The sequence below is a fragment of the Capricornis sumatraensis genome, chromosome 2 (assembly GCF_032405125.1).
Source record: "Capricornis sumatraensis isolate serow.1 chromosome 2, serow.2, whole genome shotgun sequence".
Taxonomy (NCBI): Eukaryota; Metazoa; Chordata; class Mammalia; order Artiodactyla; family Bovidae; genus Capricornis; species Capricornis sumatraensis.
In genome coordinates this window covers 192,225,067-192,244,539 of record NC_091070.1, presented here as the reverse complement: position 1 = coordinate 192,244,539, position 19,473 = coordinate 192,225,067, and the positions used below count along the sequence as shown (strand labels likewise).

The window sequence follows — 19,473 nt, the reverse complement described above, 5'->3', positions numbered from 1 at the left end:
CAGGCCATACAACCTGTCTTCTTGCCAGGTGGAATGGGAAGTAACTTGTAGCATCTTTAAACCACCATACTGCCCATCAGACACACGTGTTTTGCTTTCTTTACAATATATTTTATCTCTTTCATGTTTTTTTTCTTCTTCTACCTTAAGATACAGAGAACTAATAGATTAATGGGACATTAATTAATGGGACATTAATGGGACATTTGTATTGGTATTCCCTCTCCGATAGCAGAATGCATTAATCCGACTAGTGGGTGTCATTACAAAGGGTAGATGCTAGAAGGCCCTCACGAGGTGTCACTAACGATGACATTTCAACTTGAGGTGTTGGAACCCTTTCTGTCCCACCAGTGCCTGCCTCTTCTCCCTTAGTTGACAGGTGCTTTGCAATCTGAATCTGATATCTGGTCTTCCCCCAAATCTGACCTACAGGGATTATCCTCAACCTGCTGCCACCACCATCTTCTCGTATCTTTACCCCCCCCCCCACCCACCCACCCCAAGTTCCCCTGCGGTTTCTCACTTCTCTTGAGCTGATGCTGGGGGCTGGCAGCTGGGGAGGAACAGGCCGCTTGGCTGCAGGTGGCAGGCGCAAAGACGGGTGTAAGGGCAGCCCCAGGGCTGGGCTCCATGTGGCTCTCACCCTGTGGTTTTGCCCTCTACTGCCCCTGAGGTCGGGAGTGCCCTCAGCCTCCAGAAGAGCCAGAATGTGCTGGACAAGGAAGAAGAGAAGAAGACCCTGATAAAGAAGATGATGGTGCGCAAGCAGCTCGCGGGTCTGTGGCATCAGGGTGGGGAGGGGGCAGAAGTCCTGAGCCCACCCACTGATGAGGTGGGGTTGGGCTGGGGTGGGCAGAGGACACCAAGGCACAGATACCTGGGCCTGGGTCTCAGCTCCACCCTGAACTGCCCCCCACCTACCTTGAGGGAGCTTGGCCAAGTCACTTCCCTTCTCTAAGTCTCACTCTTAATATCTCACAAGTGACTGATAAAAAACCTGTGTCAATGGAGGACACAACCCAAAGGTTATTTCACTGTAAAATCTTAGCTCCCCGGGAACAGTCATTATGTTATTTCCCCACATAGTTCCTCTGATAGGGGAACTTCCGAAGGAACTTCATTTTTTTCTGCTAAATGCAGTCACTTCTCAGTTATCCACCGGAGTGTCTGGGCTGGGACAGCCACTGAAGTTTCCAGAATTATATCAATAGTTAGCTATAAAGAGAGAAAAAAACACCCGTGCCTCTGATACTTTCATTTAATTAACATTAACTGAGCACCTACTGGGTGTTGGTGCTAGATCAAAAGTGAGAACTAACTGGAAGGACATTTTAAAGGATCTCAACTGGACCACTTTCAAGGGTCACGCATAGTGTTTGGGGGCTGCTCCGTGGTTTAGACTTTCCTACCTCAGGGCTGCTGAAACAGTTCTTGCTGAGCCCTGCATGTGTGCAGCGCATCAGGCCCATTTTGCAGACCTTGAACTGCGGCCTCTGGACTGGGTTAGAGCAGTCAGCTGGCTCCCTCCACTGGAGGCCAGGCAGGGAGTGAGCCGGCCCAGGCTGAAGAGTGGCCCCATTCCCTGAGGAGTGGCTGCGGGATTGGTGGTCTGTGGTGGCCTGCCCCCTCATTGACACCTCCGTGTCCCCCATCCAGAAGTGGATCCAGGAGGAGCCGCTGGATTCTCTCACGAGTTCCGTCCGCCAGCAGGCCATGGAGACCCTGACCCGGCTGAGGTGACCTCGGCCCCTTTCCCAACCCTCAGCCCCTTTCCCAACCCTCAGGCTCTGCCTGTATCTTGAGGCCTCTCTGCTGTGCGTGGCCCTTTCCTAGTCCCGGGGCTTTCGCCTTCCCTTTGCCCAGGCCCTGCCGGGGCTATCTGACTTGTACCCCACCACCCTCCTCCTCCTCACCTCATTTCACCCTTCTGTGGATCTGAATCTCAGCCCTTGTCCCAGCCCTACACCTTTCACTTCCAGCCTCCAGCCTCAGGTGCCCCCTCACTCCATGCCCTCACTTTCTGTCTCTTCCCCAGTCATTCCCAGCCTGTCCTGGGTTTGCAGGAACGGTCAGAGCTGGTGAACATGTGCGTGAAGAGTGTGTTCTCCCTGCCCACCGTGCAGGCCATGCAGGAGAAAGACCAGGCCAAGGCAGATGCCTTACAGGTGAGGCAGGGCCCTCCCAAGCAGGGCCTTGGGGCTGACTGGTGTCCTCAGAGGGAGGCACGTCCCTGGACTCCCAGCAGGAGAGGAAGGGCATTATGAGAGGTAGATTGGAATCTTCAACCTCCTACTTAAGCGGCTTGGGCAATTCACCTCCCCTCTCCTGGCCCGAGCAAGCACTTGATAAATATTTGGTGAATGAGTGAGTCTGTGGAATAAAGGATCCCTCATCTGAAGCATTGCCCACGCTGGGCTCTGCCCCATGAGAAGGATGTGGGCAGATGTTGGCACGGCTCAGGAAGTGGCCAGGATCAGGAAGAAAAGGCCTGAGGACTGGGCAAGTTTGTGTTGAGGCCTGGAAATAGAACCTCAAGGGGCTCTCATGAGCACCTTCAACTCCCTGCAGGATGGCCCCTGGAAGAGTGATCAGAGGAGACCCTGCATGTGGAATGGGGTCAGTGGGGGAGGTTAGGGAGAGATATTTCAGCTCTGAGTGAGCCACAGGCTTACATCCTTTTATCCAGGAAATTTTAACTAATACCTGATCCAGAAGTACAGGGCTGAGATACTGTAGGGCTGAGGGGCAGATTATCAAAGTATCATACAAATAAATGCAGAATTACAACAGTACTTGGTACAAGCAAGAAGTACATGATACTATTAAGAGCCTGAAATGGAGGGAACCTGACCGTGTTGGGGTTCTGAGGTTGTGATGCTAGAGGCGAGAGGTTTAGAAGAGTTATCTAGCTGAAGAGGGTGGCCGAAGGAAGAGCGAGAGGCCGAGGGAATGGCCTGTGCAGCAGCCTGAGGACGGAGAGAACGTGATGACTGCAAGGATGATAAGAAGGCAGAGTGGCTGGAGTCCAGAGGCTGAGGTGAGAGCAGTTGGAGCCAGACCAGCCGCAGTGTGATGGCTCTGAGTCTTGGAGGTGGAGCACTTGAGAGGAGACCCAAAGGGGAGGCAGGGATGGGTAGGAAGAGAGCCTGCAGCCTTCTTGTAGTACCAGGCCAGGCCAGCAGAGGTCAGTGCTGCACAGTGATGGACTGCAGACGGGCAGGTAGGAGGAGGGAGTTGGTGAGCAAGGCTTCCTTGGTGGTTGTGGTGTAAGCCTGTTGTGCTCAGACTCAGGAAGCCTGGACAAAGACGACCTGGAAGGAATATGTGGAGATGATGGGAAGAAGAGAGGCAGGGAGAGAGGGCCTCAAAGACACCCCTTAGCCTTGTGTAGGTGTCATGCCTGCACCCTCCTAAGGCAATTTCAGGACTGTGGTGTGACTGGGGAAGGAACAACTGGGGAGGAGAGAGCTGACTCCTGGAAGGGGTAACTTAGAAAATCTATTTGGATCTAGGAGTGGTGATTTTAAAAGGAATCAGAACACTTCCTCGGAGACAATAACACAAGTAGGGCTGGTTGTCCATTGATCTAGCCCTCACGGTTCTTGAGCATTTTCCCACCCATCTTCTCATGCTCCTCATGAATTGAAACTTTGGTTCCATGACCTTGGACAAGTGTCTCTTCCTGGGACTTCCCTGGTGGTCCGGTGGCTAAGACTCTGAGTTCCCAGTGCAGAGGGCTGAGGTTCAATCCCTGGCAGGGGAACTAGATCCCACATGCTTCAACTAAAGAACTAAAGATCCCGCATGCCACAGCTAAGACCAGGCACAGTCAAATAAATAAATAGTTTTTAAAGAACATGTCCTCATTCGCACAGTGAGAAAAACACTTTGAGGACAGAGTGATAGAGTTGTGCCAATTACGAGGCAATCCCCTCTTGCCCTTGTAAGCTAAGGGGTTCACGGATAATAATTACCAGTGTCTCCATAAAGAACCTGTAACCCATGGAGGGGAAGCCAGTTGCCCCATATCGCACATCAAGGTTAGTCTCACATGGTGGGACTAGAAAGCAGCGCTCCTGGGCTTGAGTGCCCTTCCTCCCCTGACCCGCATCAGGGGTTGCCTGGGGTTGGGGTCTGCCCCAGAGGCTCCCTAGTGACTTGGTCCTCTCCGTGTTCACAGGTACTTTACTGTCAGACCTTGAATGCCCTGCAGACGCTTCTCAAGGCCCTCTTTGTTGAGGACCCCACTCCTGCTGGGCTGAAGAGCATCTTGGAGGTATGGGGGCAGGGAGGAGAAGGGTGGAGGAGGATGGGGAATTGACTCAGGAGAACGGGGGCTGGGGGTCTGGACCCAGAAAGAGTGATTTGACTTCAGGATGTAATCTTGTGCCAGATTTCTGCTTCCCTGCCCCCCTCACAGGCCGTGTCCCAAACTCCTTCTCCTTCACCCTCCCTCTCCCCCGTACTCCTGCGACTCCTGTGATAGCTGCTCCCATATCCTTGCTTTCTGAATTCTTGTGCTTATGCCTCTCGCCTATCTTCAAGACTCTCCACCTTTCGTCTCTCTCCCATTGACCTTTGCCCTCCCTCTGGTCTTCCGTTCTGTCCTCAGCTTCTGGACCCCATGTGTCCCTATGCTCTAAGAAGAGGAGGAGGGCTGCGGTGGGTTGCTTTGATGCTCTCCCTCAGAAGCTTCCTGATAATTGGTGAAGGCTGTCCTGCCCATCCAGGGGGCAGAGGCTAGCATCCGGCTCGTAGCTCTGAGTCGTACCCTTTTCCCCACAGCCCCTGGGGCCCTGGATGAACTCTGGGAAGGCCCATGAGAGAGCACGGGCTGTGAAAATCAGTGTCTCTGTGCTGAACCACGCGCTTCTGACCCCGCCTTTCCTTGTGAGTGGCTCTGGGAGGGAGGAGGGGAGGACTGCTAGGGAGAATGTTCTCAGCTCTGAGGGAGCCCATGCATCCGCCCCGAGATTCCTAGGTGGGCCTCACTCCTCAGAGGATTCAGCTCTCCGGGCCAGGCCATCTAGCTCTGTTCACCATTTACTGTATAGCATTATTGGACCTATAAGCCTCAGTCCCTAAGATTCTGACACAAACAGATGTCCTCGGGATTCCCGGCACTGGGGCTTCTTCTGGGGAGGCTCATCATTCGCATCGGGGATCCTGATGAGGAGATTGGCCATGAAGCTCTGGACGGCATTACCATCCTCTACACCATCTTGGAGCTTCAAAAACGTAAGCCCTTTGGCGTGCCTCTAACACAAGGCTTTTGAGCCAGGTACTCAGCCTCGGAATTGAGTGGACCCTTGGCAACAAGGCACTGGTGGGAGATGGACGAGACCAACGCAAAGTTCAGAGAGGTCTGGAAATCAGTGTGAAGTTTAGTCCCCACAGAACTAGGAGACAGAGGTGACAAACACATTTTGGTTCAAGCAATGCTTCTGTATATATAAGCCTCTTCTGTTCCTTCCTAGTTTAACTTGTGATTCTCATGTTCACATTCCCATGCCACCGTGTGCAGCCAGGAATGACAGCCCCAGTGCCCTGGTGTTTGGTCTGTCTTCCCCGTTAGTCTATAGTTCATTTGAGTCTATGTCTCGTTCCCCATGGTGTGCCCAAGATCTCGCCCTGGGCCTGGCACATGGTGGGTGCTCAGTGAACATGTATTGGATGAGTGAGCAAAGAACAGGTCCTATCTTGGAATCTGGAGTGGCTAAAACCTGTAGGCAGGAGAACATCTCTGAAAGAGCTGCGGGAAGCTAATGATGTGGTAAGGGCTGACACGGAAACCCAGCTGGCACTCACTGCACCTAGAGGTGTGCAGTATTGACTGTTACTTGCCTCCCCCCTTTCCCCAGAGTCCCAACTCTGCTCCAAACCAAGGGACCTTGGCACATTGTTTCAAGTCCCCTGGCTCTGGAAGCAGAGTGACCTGGGTACCAGACCTAGCTCTGGCCCTTCCTAGCTATATAAATTCAGGCAAGTACTTTTCTTGTTGAGGCCTGGGTTTCTTCATTTGTAAAAAGGACACAGTAGGATGCAAACCACAAGCTTTTTGGAAGATTAAATGAGATCATATGTGTAAAATGACCAGCTCGTTCCACACATTATGGGCCAACAAAGATTTTTTTCCCCCCATCCCTCCCATCTTATTAGTTTCAGTCTTTTGGGATCTGTATGGTATCCCTGCTTTTCTTGTTCTCTAGCATCTGGGGCAAAGATTTAGCCCCTAGGAGACTTCCCCTTCTGCCAAGAGCCACATAGATCTTCTGAGTGATGGATAAAGGTGATATACGTCATGTTAATGTTCAGTCTTGAGGACAGGAATAGTGTATACTCAATTAGTATTGCCAGATTTAGCAAATAAAAATATCAGACACTCAGTTAAATACAAATTTCAGAAAAACAGTAAATACCTTTTGGTATATTTAGGACATACTTTTGCTAAAATTGCTGGTTTATCTGAAGTTCAGATGGGTATTTTGTATTTTATGTGGTGACTCTAAGGACTAATTCCCACTGTTAGATTCTCAAGGAGTGATTTATGCAGGCCTCTGGACTGTAGGAAGCAGCAAAGCTAGGATCTGAACCTTGATCTGCCTGAACCTAGGCCTCCCAGGTAGTGCTTGTGACAAAGAACCCATCTGCCAGTGCAGGAGATGCACGAGATGTGGGTTCAGTCTGGAAGGTCTCCTGGAGGAGGGCATGGCAACCTGCTCCAGCACTCTTCCTGGAGAATCCTACGGACAGAAGAGTCTGGTGGGCTACATCCATGAGATCACAAAGAGTTGGACATGACTGAAGCGATTTCAGGCAGTGTGCTTGCTTGGTCTGTATGCTATTCTGCCTCAATGACCCTTCCTCATGCCCACGTCTTGTATCTTGTACATGCTGAGGAATCCAGGTAGGACCACGATAAGACTCAGGAAATGTGCCTAAAATGTGTTTCCTTCTGCAGAGCATAAGGATCTCCAATTTGCAGGTACTATTCTAGGCACTGGGGACACAGAAGGAAAAAAAAATCAGTAGTCCTCCTGTTGAGCTTATCTTCTTGTTGTCAGAACACAATGAACAAAATAAAGAAGTAATATATATAGCAAGTCAGATGATGATGAGTATCAAAGAAAGAAGAAAAAAATAGGAAAGGGAGGTTGGGAATACCAGGGGTAAGGGAACTGCAGTTTAAAAAGAGGTGTTTTCACACACCCAGCAAAAATGGAACAGAAAATTCACTGGCAAGATGTGAAGCCACGGAACTCTCACACACTGCTGGTGGGAGCATAACCGGTCCCCACCGTGGAGAACTTTGGCAATACCCTCTAAAGCAGAACCTCTACCCACCTTAGGACACAATTTCACTTTCAGCTTGTTGCTGCTATTGTTGTTTAGCTGCTGGGTCTCTGACACTTCTGAGACCCCGTTGACTGTAGCCTGCCAGGCTCCTCTGTCCGTGGGATTTCCCAGGGAAGAATACTGGAGTGTATTGCCCTTTCTTTCTCCAGGGTATCTTCCCAACCCAGAGATTGAACCCATGTCTCCTGCATTGGCAGGCGTAATCTTTACCACTGAGCCACCTGGGAAGCCTCTGCTTCTAGCTACATGCCTACAAAAAGCATGGACTTGATATATTAGAACATTCATATCAACACTACCTATAATAGCTAGGAAAAACCCAAATGTCTATCAGAAGTAGAACAGCAGGCCAGTAAATGGTAGCATATTCATACTGTGTAGCGTTGTACAGCACTGGGGATGAATGAACCCACGCGGCTTGCAACAATATGGGTGAAGCTCACCCACATAAATGTTGAGTGAAAGCAAGACATAAAGGATAACATAGAGTAGGAGTCCATTTATATGACGTCCAACAGCAAGGAGCTCTAATCTGTGGATTTAGAAGTCAGAATAGGCGTTGGGGAGGGGGATTATGGTCTGAAACAGGGGCATAGGAGGGCCTTCTGGGCTTGTTGACTGTGTTCTGTTTCATGGCTTGGGTGAGAGCTACACGGATGTGCTCATCAAGAAGATTTATCATGCTGGTTACCTACGATTTATGCACATTTGACATCCATGTTTAGCAAAAAGTTAAGAAACAAAATAGGTAGTGAGGTCTCACTGAAAAGGTTCTTGTTTTGCAGGAGCCAGAGATAAGGAAGAGACCAATAAGAAGGAGCTGTATGAGAGCAACAAGCGTTTCCTGGGGCCCTACAACCCTGTCAGCCCATGCCAGAACATTCTTCGTGTGATTGCGGTGACCACCTGCTGCCCACTAGCCCTGGGCCTTCCTGGGGGATGGGGGCAAGGGAGGAGGGGCAGCACCAGCCCGCCCTAGTGCCGCCTCCTCTCCTTCCAGCCCTCTAGGCTCAATCCCCCTTATATTTCTTTACATGCCTTCCTCAACCACATAGGTCCATCCTGTGGGCTCCCTATCCCTCTGGTCTGTGCCATAGCATGTGGCACCCAGTTCTGGAGGGGCAGGGGTCATGTCACTCCCTCTTTTTGTCACAGTTCTTCAAAGGGTTCGACACTCAATGATTAACTGAGTATGTGGTCCCTTTGCTGACCTCTGCCTGTGTCTGGCGGCGTTTGTGTATAGATGCAGGACTCACTCTGGGTCTGCCCACGTGTGTCAGGATCTCTCTGCCTTTGTTTCAGGAATTCGGAGATTTCCTGGGGCCCCAGCAGGTAAAGGACCTGCTGCTAGCAGCCTTGGAAGGGCTGAAAGGTGGCTCCGAGGCTCGGGGGAAGGACTCAGGGGAGATGATGCAGCTAGCCTCGGAGGTCACGCTCAGCTCGGTGCTGGAGTGGTACCGACACAGGGCGCTGGAGGTGGTAAGGCCCCCTGGGGACAGGGGCTGGGCTGGGAGACCCCACAGGGCTCGCTAATCCTGCAGGTAGGGCAGGGTGGGTGGTGAGTGAGTTCTAGATGCTCTCAACTTGCTTATCAGCCCCCAAGAGCTCAACTATCTGGTGAGGGGTGCGGGAGGGCAGTGCAGACAAGCTGTCTCCAGGGAAGGGGCAGGTGTGTGCCTGCCCGTCTCCCCACTTCTCCTCTCTGTGCCCTCCTCTTCCACGTTGCCCTCTTCTCCCTCCTCCCACCTCCCTGCTCCGCTGTTCCCCTTGGCCTCTCCGCTTGGCCCTCTGCCTGCTTCCTGGTTGTCTGGCTGCGCCCCAGATCCCCGAAATCATGCACGGCATCTACGTGTGCCTGAGCCACATCCAGGAGCCGCGGGCCCGCGAGGTGGCCCTGCTGCCCGTCTCTCTCCTGGCCAGCTCCTTCATGACCGAGGTCGTCATCGCCCTGCTCATGTGTCCCCTCCCACTGGACAGGTACCGAGTGATGGGTGCTTCCAGCCACTCTCTCTCAGAGAGTTGATGCAGCCCCCTATTCCCGGGCTGGGGATCCCTCCTTCTACCCAGGGGAGTCCCTTGCCCTCCCAGTGGTCCCACCTCCATGATCGATGTTGCTTATGACGACCCTTAAGCCCTTCCTGCCAGGGGTCTGTGCTGCACACTTATTTGTTCTCTCACAAGCGTAATAACCCCATTCTACAGATAAGGAAACTGAGGCTCACAGAAAGTTTCTAGCCTTAGGAACCTACTGAACAAGCAGCAGAATGATGACCTAAACTCAGATCTGACCAACTCCAAGCCCAGAGCTCTTCAATGATGCCATGGGAAAAAGAACTGAATGTTGTTTCTAACTGCCTCCAGATGCTGTGTGGTCTTGGGTAGCTTTATTGCCCTCTCTGGGCTTCAGTTTTTCCCCATATGTAAAAGGACAAAATAACACCCACATTCTCACCCCAAATGGGTGGGCAAGATCAGTAAAGCAGCCAGTCATGCTGAGTGCATGCCCTGCGCTCCATGTTGTCAGACTTCAGGGAGCTCTGGTCTGATGGCAGAGGGGACTGTGGCCAGGTGGTGATCAGCTTGTGGGCAAGAGAGACAAATCTGGCTGCTCCAGGCTCCTGGCCGAGGAAATGCTCCCATACCTCTGAATGAAAACAAGGCAGAAGTGTGTGATCCACGCCTTAAGACGGTTGGTTGAGAGTGAATGGAAAAGAATTATGCAGAACTGTGCAAGTGGGGTGCACTTCTGACCAGAAGAGCTGGTGTCATTCACAGAAACCAGGGAGAGCAGTGCAGGAGTGACATACTCCCATCTCCCACCCAGAAGAATTTAACCCTTTCTGGCTTCACTGCAAGCCAGGGAAGTTTCTTCTTAGAGCCACTAAACATTCAGACTCAAGACTGCCAGGACCACATCTGACTTCAGTTACTTCAGGAGGATGTAGGACAGGGCAGTATCTTTACAGCAGCCTGTGCAGGATTAGACAGAGCTGGGATGAGATTTAAGGAGGCCTTGCTCACAAGTGCCACTCCCGTGCATGCCTGAGACTGAGGACCTCCTTAAATGTAGAGACCTGGATGCCTCACTTTCTTCATGCTAGTATTGGCCCTGGGCCTCCCAGTTGAAAAGATGTAGGTGCTACCGTGGCTTGAGTGGCTTGGGTTTTAAAGGAACTCGAGTCTCTTATAACCCTCTGGACTTTGCCTCCCAGATTCTCACAGGGACAAACCCAGTCACAAGAGTTGCTGCACCCTGAGAAGCTCAATGCAGCAGTGTCCCCAGTGGTCCTTACAGTTCATTTGCAGTTCTTCTTCACCCAGACACAATTTACCAATTGGGTCATTTTTACCATAAGCAATGTTGCCTAGCAACATAGTTGACATACTATCTTTATCAGGTTTCCAGGGGAACAGAGCTGGAAAGTTAATGGAAGGTTCAACTCTTAACCAGATTGGGGGGCAGGGGATGGAAGGTTTCTGTTAACCCTTTAGTGCCCTGGGCTGTCAGCACTTTTCACCTCCCCAGGATAGAACCTATAGGCTGGTGCAGGTTAATCCAGATGCTTTTCCCTGACTGGTATACTGCCTTCTTTTTTGTTTTTAATTTTTTTGTTAATTTTTTATTATTTTTGGCTGCACTGGGTCTTTGCTGCTGCTCCCAGGCTTTCTCTGGTTGTGGTGAGTGGGGCTACTCTCAAGCTGTGGCACATGGACTTAGTTGCCTTGCGGCATGCAGCGTCTTCCCAAAATGCAAGGATCAAACTCGTGTCCGCTGCATTGGCAGGCAGATTCTTAACCACTGGCCCATCAGGGAAGTCCCTGGTGTATCACCTTCTAAGGGTCAGGAGTGGGAGCTCCCTGACATTATGTGACAAATGTAAGACCCAGGCCCCGAGGGCTCCTAGGCCTAGAGGAACAGGCACAGGCATTGGAGTCATCAGACCTGGTCACTCCTGGACTCTGTAGCTCATCAGCCCTGCAGTCTTGGGTCGGTGATTTTACCTCTCTGAGCCTTAACTCCGCATCTGCAAAATGAGACTGACAATCCACTGTGAGGGGCCCTGTAAGAACTCAGTGACCCTCAGTTTCTTGACTATCTTGCTCAGGTCTGCTGGCAGATGGCAGATGTTCAACATTTGCTGAAGTCATGACTTGTATGCAAAACACCTGGCAAAGTACCTGAGTAGGTTTTTGATCATTGTTAGCCCCAGGCTTCTTAGATCATTCAAGAAAATTTTCGGCACACTCATGGATGCGATTTCAAAGGCTTCTTTCCTTCTACCTCCCAAAATAATTCGGCGGCAGGGTTGGCCCCACTGCCCTTGTCCCCACTAACCGTCCCTGCTCTTGGCCTGTCAGCAATGGAGCAGAGATGTGGAGACAGCTGATACTGCGCAAGCCCAGCTGTGACGTCCGAGACCTCCTGGACCTGCTCCTGACCAGCCTGAAGGAGAAGCCCGTGACCAAGAAGGGCCGGGCCTCCATTGTGCCCCTGGCGGTGAGGAGCTCTCCTTCTGCCCGCTTCCTCCCGTGCCCAGCGGCCCCATCACTGCCCCAACACGTCCTCCTCCTGCTCTCGCTGAGCTCTGCACACCCATCTTCTAGTTCCTGGCTCTACCCGGAGCTAAGTGGGTGGCCTTGAGCAAGTCTGTCCCCGGGCTCTTGTTTGTGATCCACTGGGCCACCAGCAGCACCATCCTGCTGCTACTTACAGTGACCACGGCAGCCTGGAATGGCCTGGGACTGAATGACCAGGGACTCACACACCTTAGGCTGAGAACTGGCCTTGCTCTCTTACTATTTTGTAACCTGAGCAAGTCACCGCACCTCTCTGAGGCTCAGTCTCTGCATCTGTAAATAGAAACAACATCTACCTTGTATGGCAGTTATGAAGATCAAATGAGGTAACTCATCTCTTCTTTTTAGAGACATAAAATGTCTAAGCGCATCTTCTGCCACTCTTAGAGGCTGGCCCTGGGAACACAGAGGGAACGGGCTCTAATGTGGGAAGGGGGCTGAGTGGACAGACAGATTTCTCTCTGGCTCTGTCAGCACCGCCCTGGTCCTAGCCAGCTGGATAACACCCCATTCACCTCCCTGCTTCCACTCCAGCCCCTCCCATCTGTATCACAGCTAAGAAAATCATTGAGAAATGCACATCTGCTCTTCCCAACTCTCTCTATGGCTTCCCATTGCCCCTGAGGGTAACACAGAGCTCCTGCTGGTGCTGCTGGGCCCTGCAACCCTCGCTGGCCTCACTGTGCTGTGTGTTCCTCTTGCCTGCCTGGCTCCAACCTCATTACTCTTTGTCAGGTCTTCTTGATCACTGTGCTATCTTTGGTCACAGGGCCTTTGCACATGCTATTTTCTCGACCTAGATTTCTGTCTGCCAAGTTAACTTCTTCTCATCCCTTATCTCTTAAGCTATCCACCTCCTCAGGGAAGCCCACTCTGACCAAATCAAATATGTGCATATTATACTTTCTTTCCCAGGTGGCTCAGTGGTAGAGAATCTGCCTGCCAATGCAGGAGACGTGGGTTCAGTCCCTGGGTGAGGGCGATCCCCTGGAGGAGGAAATGGCAACCCACTCCAGTATTCTTGCCTGGGGAATCCCACGGACAGAAGAGCCTGGTGGGCTACAGTCCATGGGGTCGCAGAGTTGGACACGACTGAGCACATATACATCACATACTTCTCTTGGAAGAGTTCACCCCAGTTGTGATCTAACAATAGTGTGTGTGTATAGAGTGGCTCATTTGATTAATCTATGAGATGCCTGAATTCAGCACATACAGTAGACACTCAAAAACTGTTTTTGTTGGGTTGATTTATTTATTCAACAAACATTAAGCACCTACTATGTGCCAGGCATACTCATCAGTTTCCGGGGATTCAGCAGAGAGCAAGACAATCTGGTAGAGGAAAGCCAATAAACAGAGACATGGTGGATAGAGGAGCGGGTGGTATATCCCTTAACACAGGAAGACACTGATGCTCAGAGACTTTCCACGTCTCACCTAAGGCCACACGGCTACTGAGTGGTGGAGCCAGGACTCAGACCCACATCTCCTGCCCCCGAATCCCATGCTTTACCTCTGGATCTCTCTGCCTCTCTCCCCCAGCACTGAGTTCTGTGACTAGGGCACCAGCGCCCATTCCATCCTTGGTTTGGGCATCACCCACTCCTCTGATCACTGTGTGTTGGCATATCCTCAAGTCACTCAGAGGAGACAGTGAGGGAAGTCTAGTTTTAACAGCCCCCAACAAAGAGGCAACTGATACCCCACCTCACTGACTGGGCACCGATGTTATGAACCAGTAAGAGGCAGGGCTCCTGTAATCTGAAAACCTGGGTTCAAGCCTCAGCTCTGCCCCAAGGGGCTGGGTATCTTTGGGCAAGTCCCTTCCCCCCTCTGATCTTGTCTCCTGCCCTGCACAGTGGGGTCAAGACTCTACCTCATAAATGTGGGAAGAAATCCTTCCACCATGATTCTTTCAGGGCTGTGTCAACAGCAAAGTGTCGCTGTGACACTGTGCAGGGCTCACGCAGAGGGCCTTTATGCAGTGGTGGGGGAACCTGGTCTTGTCCATGTTGGGCCAGAGAAGAGCAAAGACCGAGGACCAACCTCCTAGAGAATCACCCCAGGCCTGGTCAGGAGTGCTGGGATGGTGGGTGGCAACGTCTCACCAGCTTCCCCTCCACCTCCAGGCAGCCAGTGGCCTGTGCGAGCTCCTGTCCGTCAACAGCTGCATGGGCCGTGTGAGGCGCATCTATCCACAGCTGCTCCTGGCCCTGCTCATTCAGGTCCATTACCACATTGGCCTCAGCCTGCCCGGCCGCGTGGCTTCCCGCAAGGATGCCAAGAAGGACGCCCAGACCCCTGGCTTCGTCCCTGTTCGGTATGTTCCTGCTGTCCCCAGCAGAGGGACAGCCACCAGCAAAGGCTCTTACGAAAGTCTTTAGGGCAACTGATTGGTAGAAATTAGCTCCGCGGCTAGAAAGGAAAACAGAAGTGCACTTTTATGAGACAGAGCCAGTTGTGTTCGAGAGCTATCTGTGAACATCTGCTGTATATGTTCTCTGATTAGGGCTGGATGGCAGCAAGAAATCAGCCTTCTCCAAGGAGATCACCATTTCAATTTTCCTCCTCCCTCCCTAGAGATATGATTTGTATTAGATTTATAACCAAGGCTGAACTATTTGATTTTCATTTGTTAATTGGAACAGTTAATATAGGCACATGAGTAAAAATCTTCAAAGACAGTAAAAACAGTCTCTGTTCCTCTCTTTACCCCAGTTTGCTTTCATAAGGCCCGGGTTCTTTCTTGCTCTTCGGACGGGGTTGATGCAGAGCTAAGCCAACGTGTTTTCATTCTCTACTTTCACACCCGTGGTAGTGAACCTTACATAGTTACATATTTCTGCTTTTATTATATACTGTATCTTTGAGATCATCACACACAGAGCTGCCTCATTATTTTTGACAGCCACATAATATCCGTCTGTGTAGATTATAATATACCACCATTTACTTAACCAGGATCCTCTCGATTTAGGGGCTTCACAGCCTTTTACAAGCAACGCTGCCACGAGTGAGGCTGTTTATATGTCTTGATATTTACATGTGACTGTACACATAGGATGAATTCCTGAAAGTAGAATGGGTGCATCAAAAGGTTTCTGTGTTTAACTATTATGGTGGAACAGGAAGATATGGTGGAAAAAGTTCTTGATCAGTGAGTGAAAGGAAATGAAGTACCTCCTAAAGCACCCAGCTTGCCAGTAGTATATGACACTTCATTTCCCCACAACTTTGCCATCATCTTTGCCAATCTGAAAGTTAAAAAAAAAAAGGTATTTTGCTGTCATTTTAGATTGCATTTCTCTTACTATGAATGTGGTTGAGTTTAAATGCCATTTCTATTTCCTTTTCTGTGAGCAACTGTTCTTGTTCTTTGCCTAATTGTATATAGGACTTTTGGAAATTTTTCTTATTTATTTGTAAGAGCTCTTTATATATTAAGGTCTGGCCTGCTGGGAGCAGGGTGACATGAGATCTCAGCCCCCCTTGTCTTGGCAGCTGGGTGGTCAAAGTGGTGAAAACCCTGCTGCTGAAGATGGGCTGCTCATACGAGGCTAACTTTCTGGAGGACCAGGGCGGCTGGGAGCTTATGGGGCAGGCAGAGAACCACCACCGTGGAGTGTCCCTGCTGGCCAGGTGAGGACCCTGGGGCAGGGGTCAAAGGGAGGGAAGAGACCTCAGTGTCTTCAGACAGACTTGGGTTTGCATCTCTTTCTGGGCAAGACCCTTCCCTTGCTCTATCACCTCTTCTCTAAGATCGGCAGAGTATTGTCTCCATCAGCAAGTAGACAATACAAATGTGAAAGATGACATGTGCTCTACAAACTGTGGTTGTAACAGTACCTGGCATTGTGGAGCTGCTTGGGTTATTTATAAAGCACCTTTCTCACCACAGTATTAGTTTAATTCCCATGCTAATGCAGAAATGATGGTCTAGCCGAGCAGTTTAGAATGTGGTCTGAGAGCAGGTCTGCCTGCTTGGGAATCCCAGCTTACCATTTCCCAGCTGTGTGACCTAGGGCAGAGTTCCTTTCCTTCTCTGTGTCTCAGTTTTCCCATCAGCAGTACAATAACAGGACTCACCTCTGAGCTTTGGGGTGAGGATTAAAATACTTTGAACAGCCTCTGCATATAGTAAGAGTTCAACACATTTACTTCTGTTATCATTATGCTGACTTGTGGGGCAAGGATTATTAATGCACATTTTTCAGGGTAGAGTGCCAAGGTTCAGAGAGGGATAGTTATGCACCAAAGGTACACACAGCCTGGAAGTGGCAAGGCTGGGAAATAGCCCCCTGCCCCAGATCAGGGCTCTTCCCCTCAGCCACACACAGCCTCCCTTAGGGAAAGGAGATAGGGGGCTGGTGCATCTTGATTTCACTAATGTGGTTTCTGCAAGAGGATCCTGCTTCTTAGCCCTGCAGCCTGAGAGTCCAGGATGGTGCACTCCCCTTGGGTCTCAAGATACAACAGTATTTACTGAGCACTTGCATGCTCCAGGCCCTTGCAGAGAGCCGTCTATTCACAGACTATTCCATTTAATGCTCACCATGACTGACTGAGTGCAGGAGGAGAAGGGGGTGACAGAGAATAAGACGGTTGGATGGCATCACCAAATCAACGGACATGAGTCCAAGCAAACTCTGGGAGATGGTGAAGGACAGGGAAGCCTGGTGTGCAGCAGTCCACAGGGTCGCAAACAGTCAGATGTGACTTACGACTGAATAATAACAACAGCAATAACTGGTGAAATGACACTATTACTTCCCCAGAGTTACCCATAAGGAATCTGAGGCCCAGAGAAGTTGGGTGATTTGCCCAAAGTGACACAGCTAGTGGTAACAGAGTTTGAACCCAGGCTGTCTTATTCCAGACTCTATGCATGGCTGACACGCTCTTCTGGATTCACTGACTAACAGAGCGTAGTGCAGACTTGAGGGCGAATCATCTACAGGGCTTGTTAAAACGCTGATGGCTGGGCCCCACTTCTAGAGTTTCTAATTCAGTTAGTCTGGGATGGGGGCTTGAGAATGTGCATTTTTTTTTACAAGTTCCCAGGTGATGCTGATACTGCTGATTCAGGGGCCACACTTGGAACATCACTGGCTTCGTAGAATGAGCTAGGCAGCTGGAGTAGGAACCCGTGGGTTGGGGCGCCAGCTCTACAATTTTCCAGCTCTGTGACCTTGGGCAATTCACACTTAAAGCCTCTGTTTCCTTATCTATTAAATGGGTTAACAATAGTAACCTGCCTCAAAGGGTAATGATGAGGATCAAATGCAATAAGGACTTGAAAGCATCTGGCTTGCTGCCTGGTGCCTAGTGAGTGGGTCCTCAAATTCTTTCCTTCCTGTCTTTTCCTCCTGGAGTGGTCCTGCACATTCAGGGGTCATAGCCTTGTCTTTCTCACTGATCTTCTCTGTGATCTTGGGCAGGACGCTTTCCCACTCTGTCTATCAGTTTTCCCACCTGTAAAATAAAGCAGTGTGATCCAATGGGCTCTGAGATCCTGTTCAGGTGGAAAACCCTGGGGATGCGGGAACACGGGGGACTGGGGCTTGCCCAGAGTTCTGAGTGTGGGGCCAGGCCCCCATGCGGCGGGCCCCCTGGGGCTGGAGAGCCTGAGGGCACTGCTCCCCTCCTCCCCAGGGCCATGGTGCACTACTCCTGCCAGGAGCTGTGCCGTGTCCTCTACCTGCTCATCCCGCTCCTGGAGCGAGGCGACGAGAAGCACAAGATCACCGCCACTGCCTTCTTCGTGGAGGTACCGACTGGGTGCCCAGAGCGGGGCAGGGGCTACCAGGGCCTTCCCAGGAGCATAGGCCTCAGTTCCCATTGCTGGTCATTTCTCTTGTGTGATAAGTACTTAATACTTTAGAGTCTTTCCTGAACATGATTTTTCTTGAGTAAAAAGATCTCATGGGTCTTCTCCCTCCTCCTTCCTATCTCTTCTCTTCTTTCCATCCCTCCACCCAATTTGAGTCTTCCCAAACTCCCCTAGTACCCCTGGCAACCACCATCCTTTGCCATGTACCAGGTACCAGATTGGAGACACAAGTATAAACTTGGTTCTGCCCTGCTCTCAGGAGTTCTTGGTGCAGGAGGGGAGACAGAGGACATCCTAGTTATATCATAGGGTACCATAGAGTGGCTTGTGCACTGGGGGCAATTCAGGCTGTGGTGGGTGAACATAAGTCTTGGTTGTATTGGGTAGGGAAACATCAGGGAGGCTTCCTGGAGGAAGTGACGTCTAAACTGAGTGAGGATACAAGGGTACTAGAGCGGGTGCTGGGGAGAGTTGAGTCAGGAGAAGGTTGGTAGTGTCAGCCCCAGAAGGGCAGACTTGCCAATAATAATAGCCAACAATTTTATTGAGCACTGACTCCCTTACAGGTGTATTCTTAGGGCTTTACACATACTGATTCATCTAATTCTCACAATAATCCTATGATGCACATATTATTCCATCCCCTACTGTAGAGAAGGAAACCAAGGCACAGATTTAAGTACCTTTCCCAAGGCCACACAGCTTGGTAAGTGGCAGATCCAGGATTCAAAGCCAGACGTCTGGGCTGTAAAATACGCACTCCCTCTATAGCTTTGTGTGTGTGCTTGTGTTTATGGATGTAATAAATATATATTTAGTGATCATGTTGACCATTTTCAGGTGTACAGCTCACTGTCTGTGCCTTCAGTGTGACGTGCATTCACACTTTTGTGCAACCGTCAGCACCATCCATCTTCAGAAGTTTTCCATCTTCCTTCCCAAACTGAAATTCTCTACCCATTAAACACTAATTCTCCTTCCCATGTCCCCTCAGACCCTGTGACCACCACTCTACTTTCTGTTTCTATGAATTTGCCTATTGTAGGTTTCATACGAATGGAACCACCAATATTTGTCTTTTGGTGTCCTGCTTATTTCACTTAATATAATGTTTTCAAGGCTCGTCCATGTAACACAGGTCAGAATTTCATTATTTTTTAAGTCTGAGTAATATTCCACTGTATGTACATACCACATTTTGTTTCTCCAGTCACTAGTCGATGACACTTGGAAAACCCACTCGCTTAACCTCCAACCCTTCCTCCTCCTGTGACATTCTAGCTGGCACACAGTGGGTCTGGGCTATCACCAGGGTCTGTACAGTGGGGCTCAGAGGCTCACTGTCTGCTCAGACAGTGGAAGGTGAAGGATGGCTTCCTGGGTGAGGTGCCATTTGAACTGGGCCTTGAGTAAAGACAGCCAGGTGGATGGGGGCAGCATGGCAAATCCAGCACTGCCTCCCCAGTGGACTGTGAGTCTGGGGAACAGGAGCCACATCATGTATGCCTGGCATCCCTAGACCCAGCCCCAAGAAGGCCTCTAAGAAGAGGCAAACAGATGGGTGAGTGAGTACCCAGGTAAGCACTTTCCCTGGCTCTGCAGGCACCAGCAGAACGTGTCACCTCAGGAGGACCTGCATGTGTCTTCGGGTCGGAAGTCCAGGTTACAGTCTCAGCTCTTCTGGGATCCCCATGACCCTGGTG

General features: G+C 50.6%; 1 protein-coding gene across 1 annotated transcript in view; it reads left to right on the top strand.

The window, feature by feature from the left end:
• The window catches only part of MROH7 (maestro heat like repeat family member 7), a 40,421-nt gene that overhangs the window by 10,117 nt on the left and 10,831 nt on the right, over positions 1-19,473 (top strand). Inside the window, exons 3-15 of the mRNA XM_068966281.1 lie at positions 677-760; positions 1,660-1,739; positions 2,039-2,168; positions 4,184-4,279; positions 4,789-4,893; positions 5,106-5,241; positions 8,145-8,257; positions 8,662-8,838; positions 9,182-9,336; positions 11,719-11,857; positions 14,070-14,260; positions 15,442-15,579; positions 17,593-17,707. Of these exons, the coding sequence (XP_068822382.1) occupies positions 677-760; positions 1,660-1,739; positions 2,039-2,168; positions 4,184-4,279; positions 4,789-4,893; positions 5,106-5,241; positions 8,145-8,257; positions 8,662-8,838; positions 9,182-9,336; positions 11,719-11,857; positions 14,070-14,260; positions 15,442-15,579; positions 17,593-17,707 (1,659 nt within the window). The remainder of the gene's footprint in view (positions 1-676; positions 761-1,659; positions 1,740-2,038; positions 2,169-4,183; positions 4,280-4,788; positions 4,894-5,105; positions 5,242-8,144; positions 8,258-8,661; positions 8,839-9,181; positions 9,337-11,718; positions 11,858-14,069; positions 14,261-15,441; positions 15,580-17,592; positions 17,708-19,473) is intronic.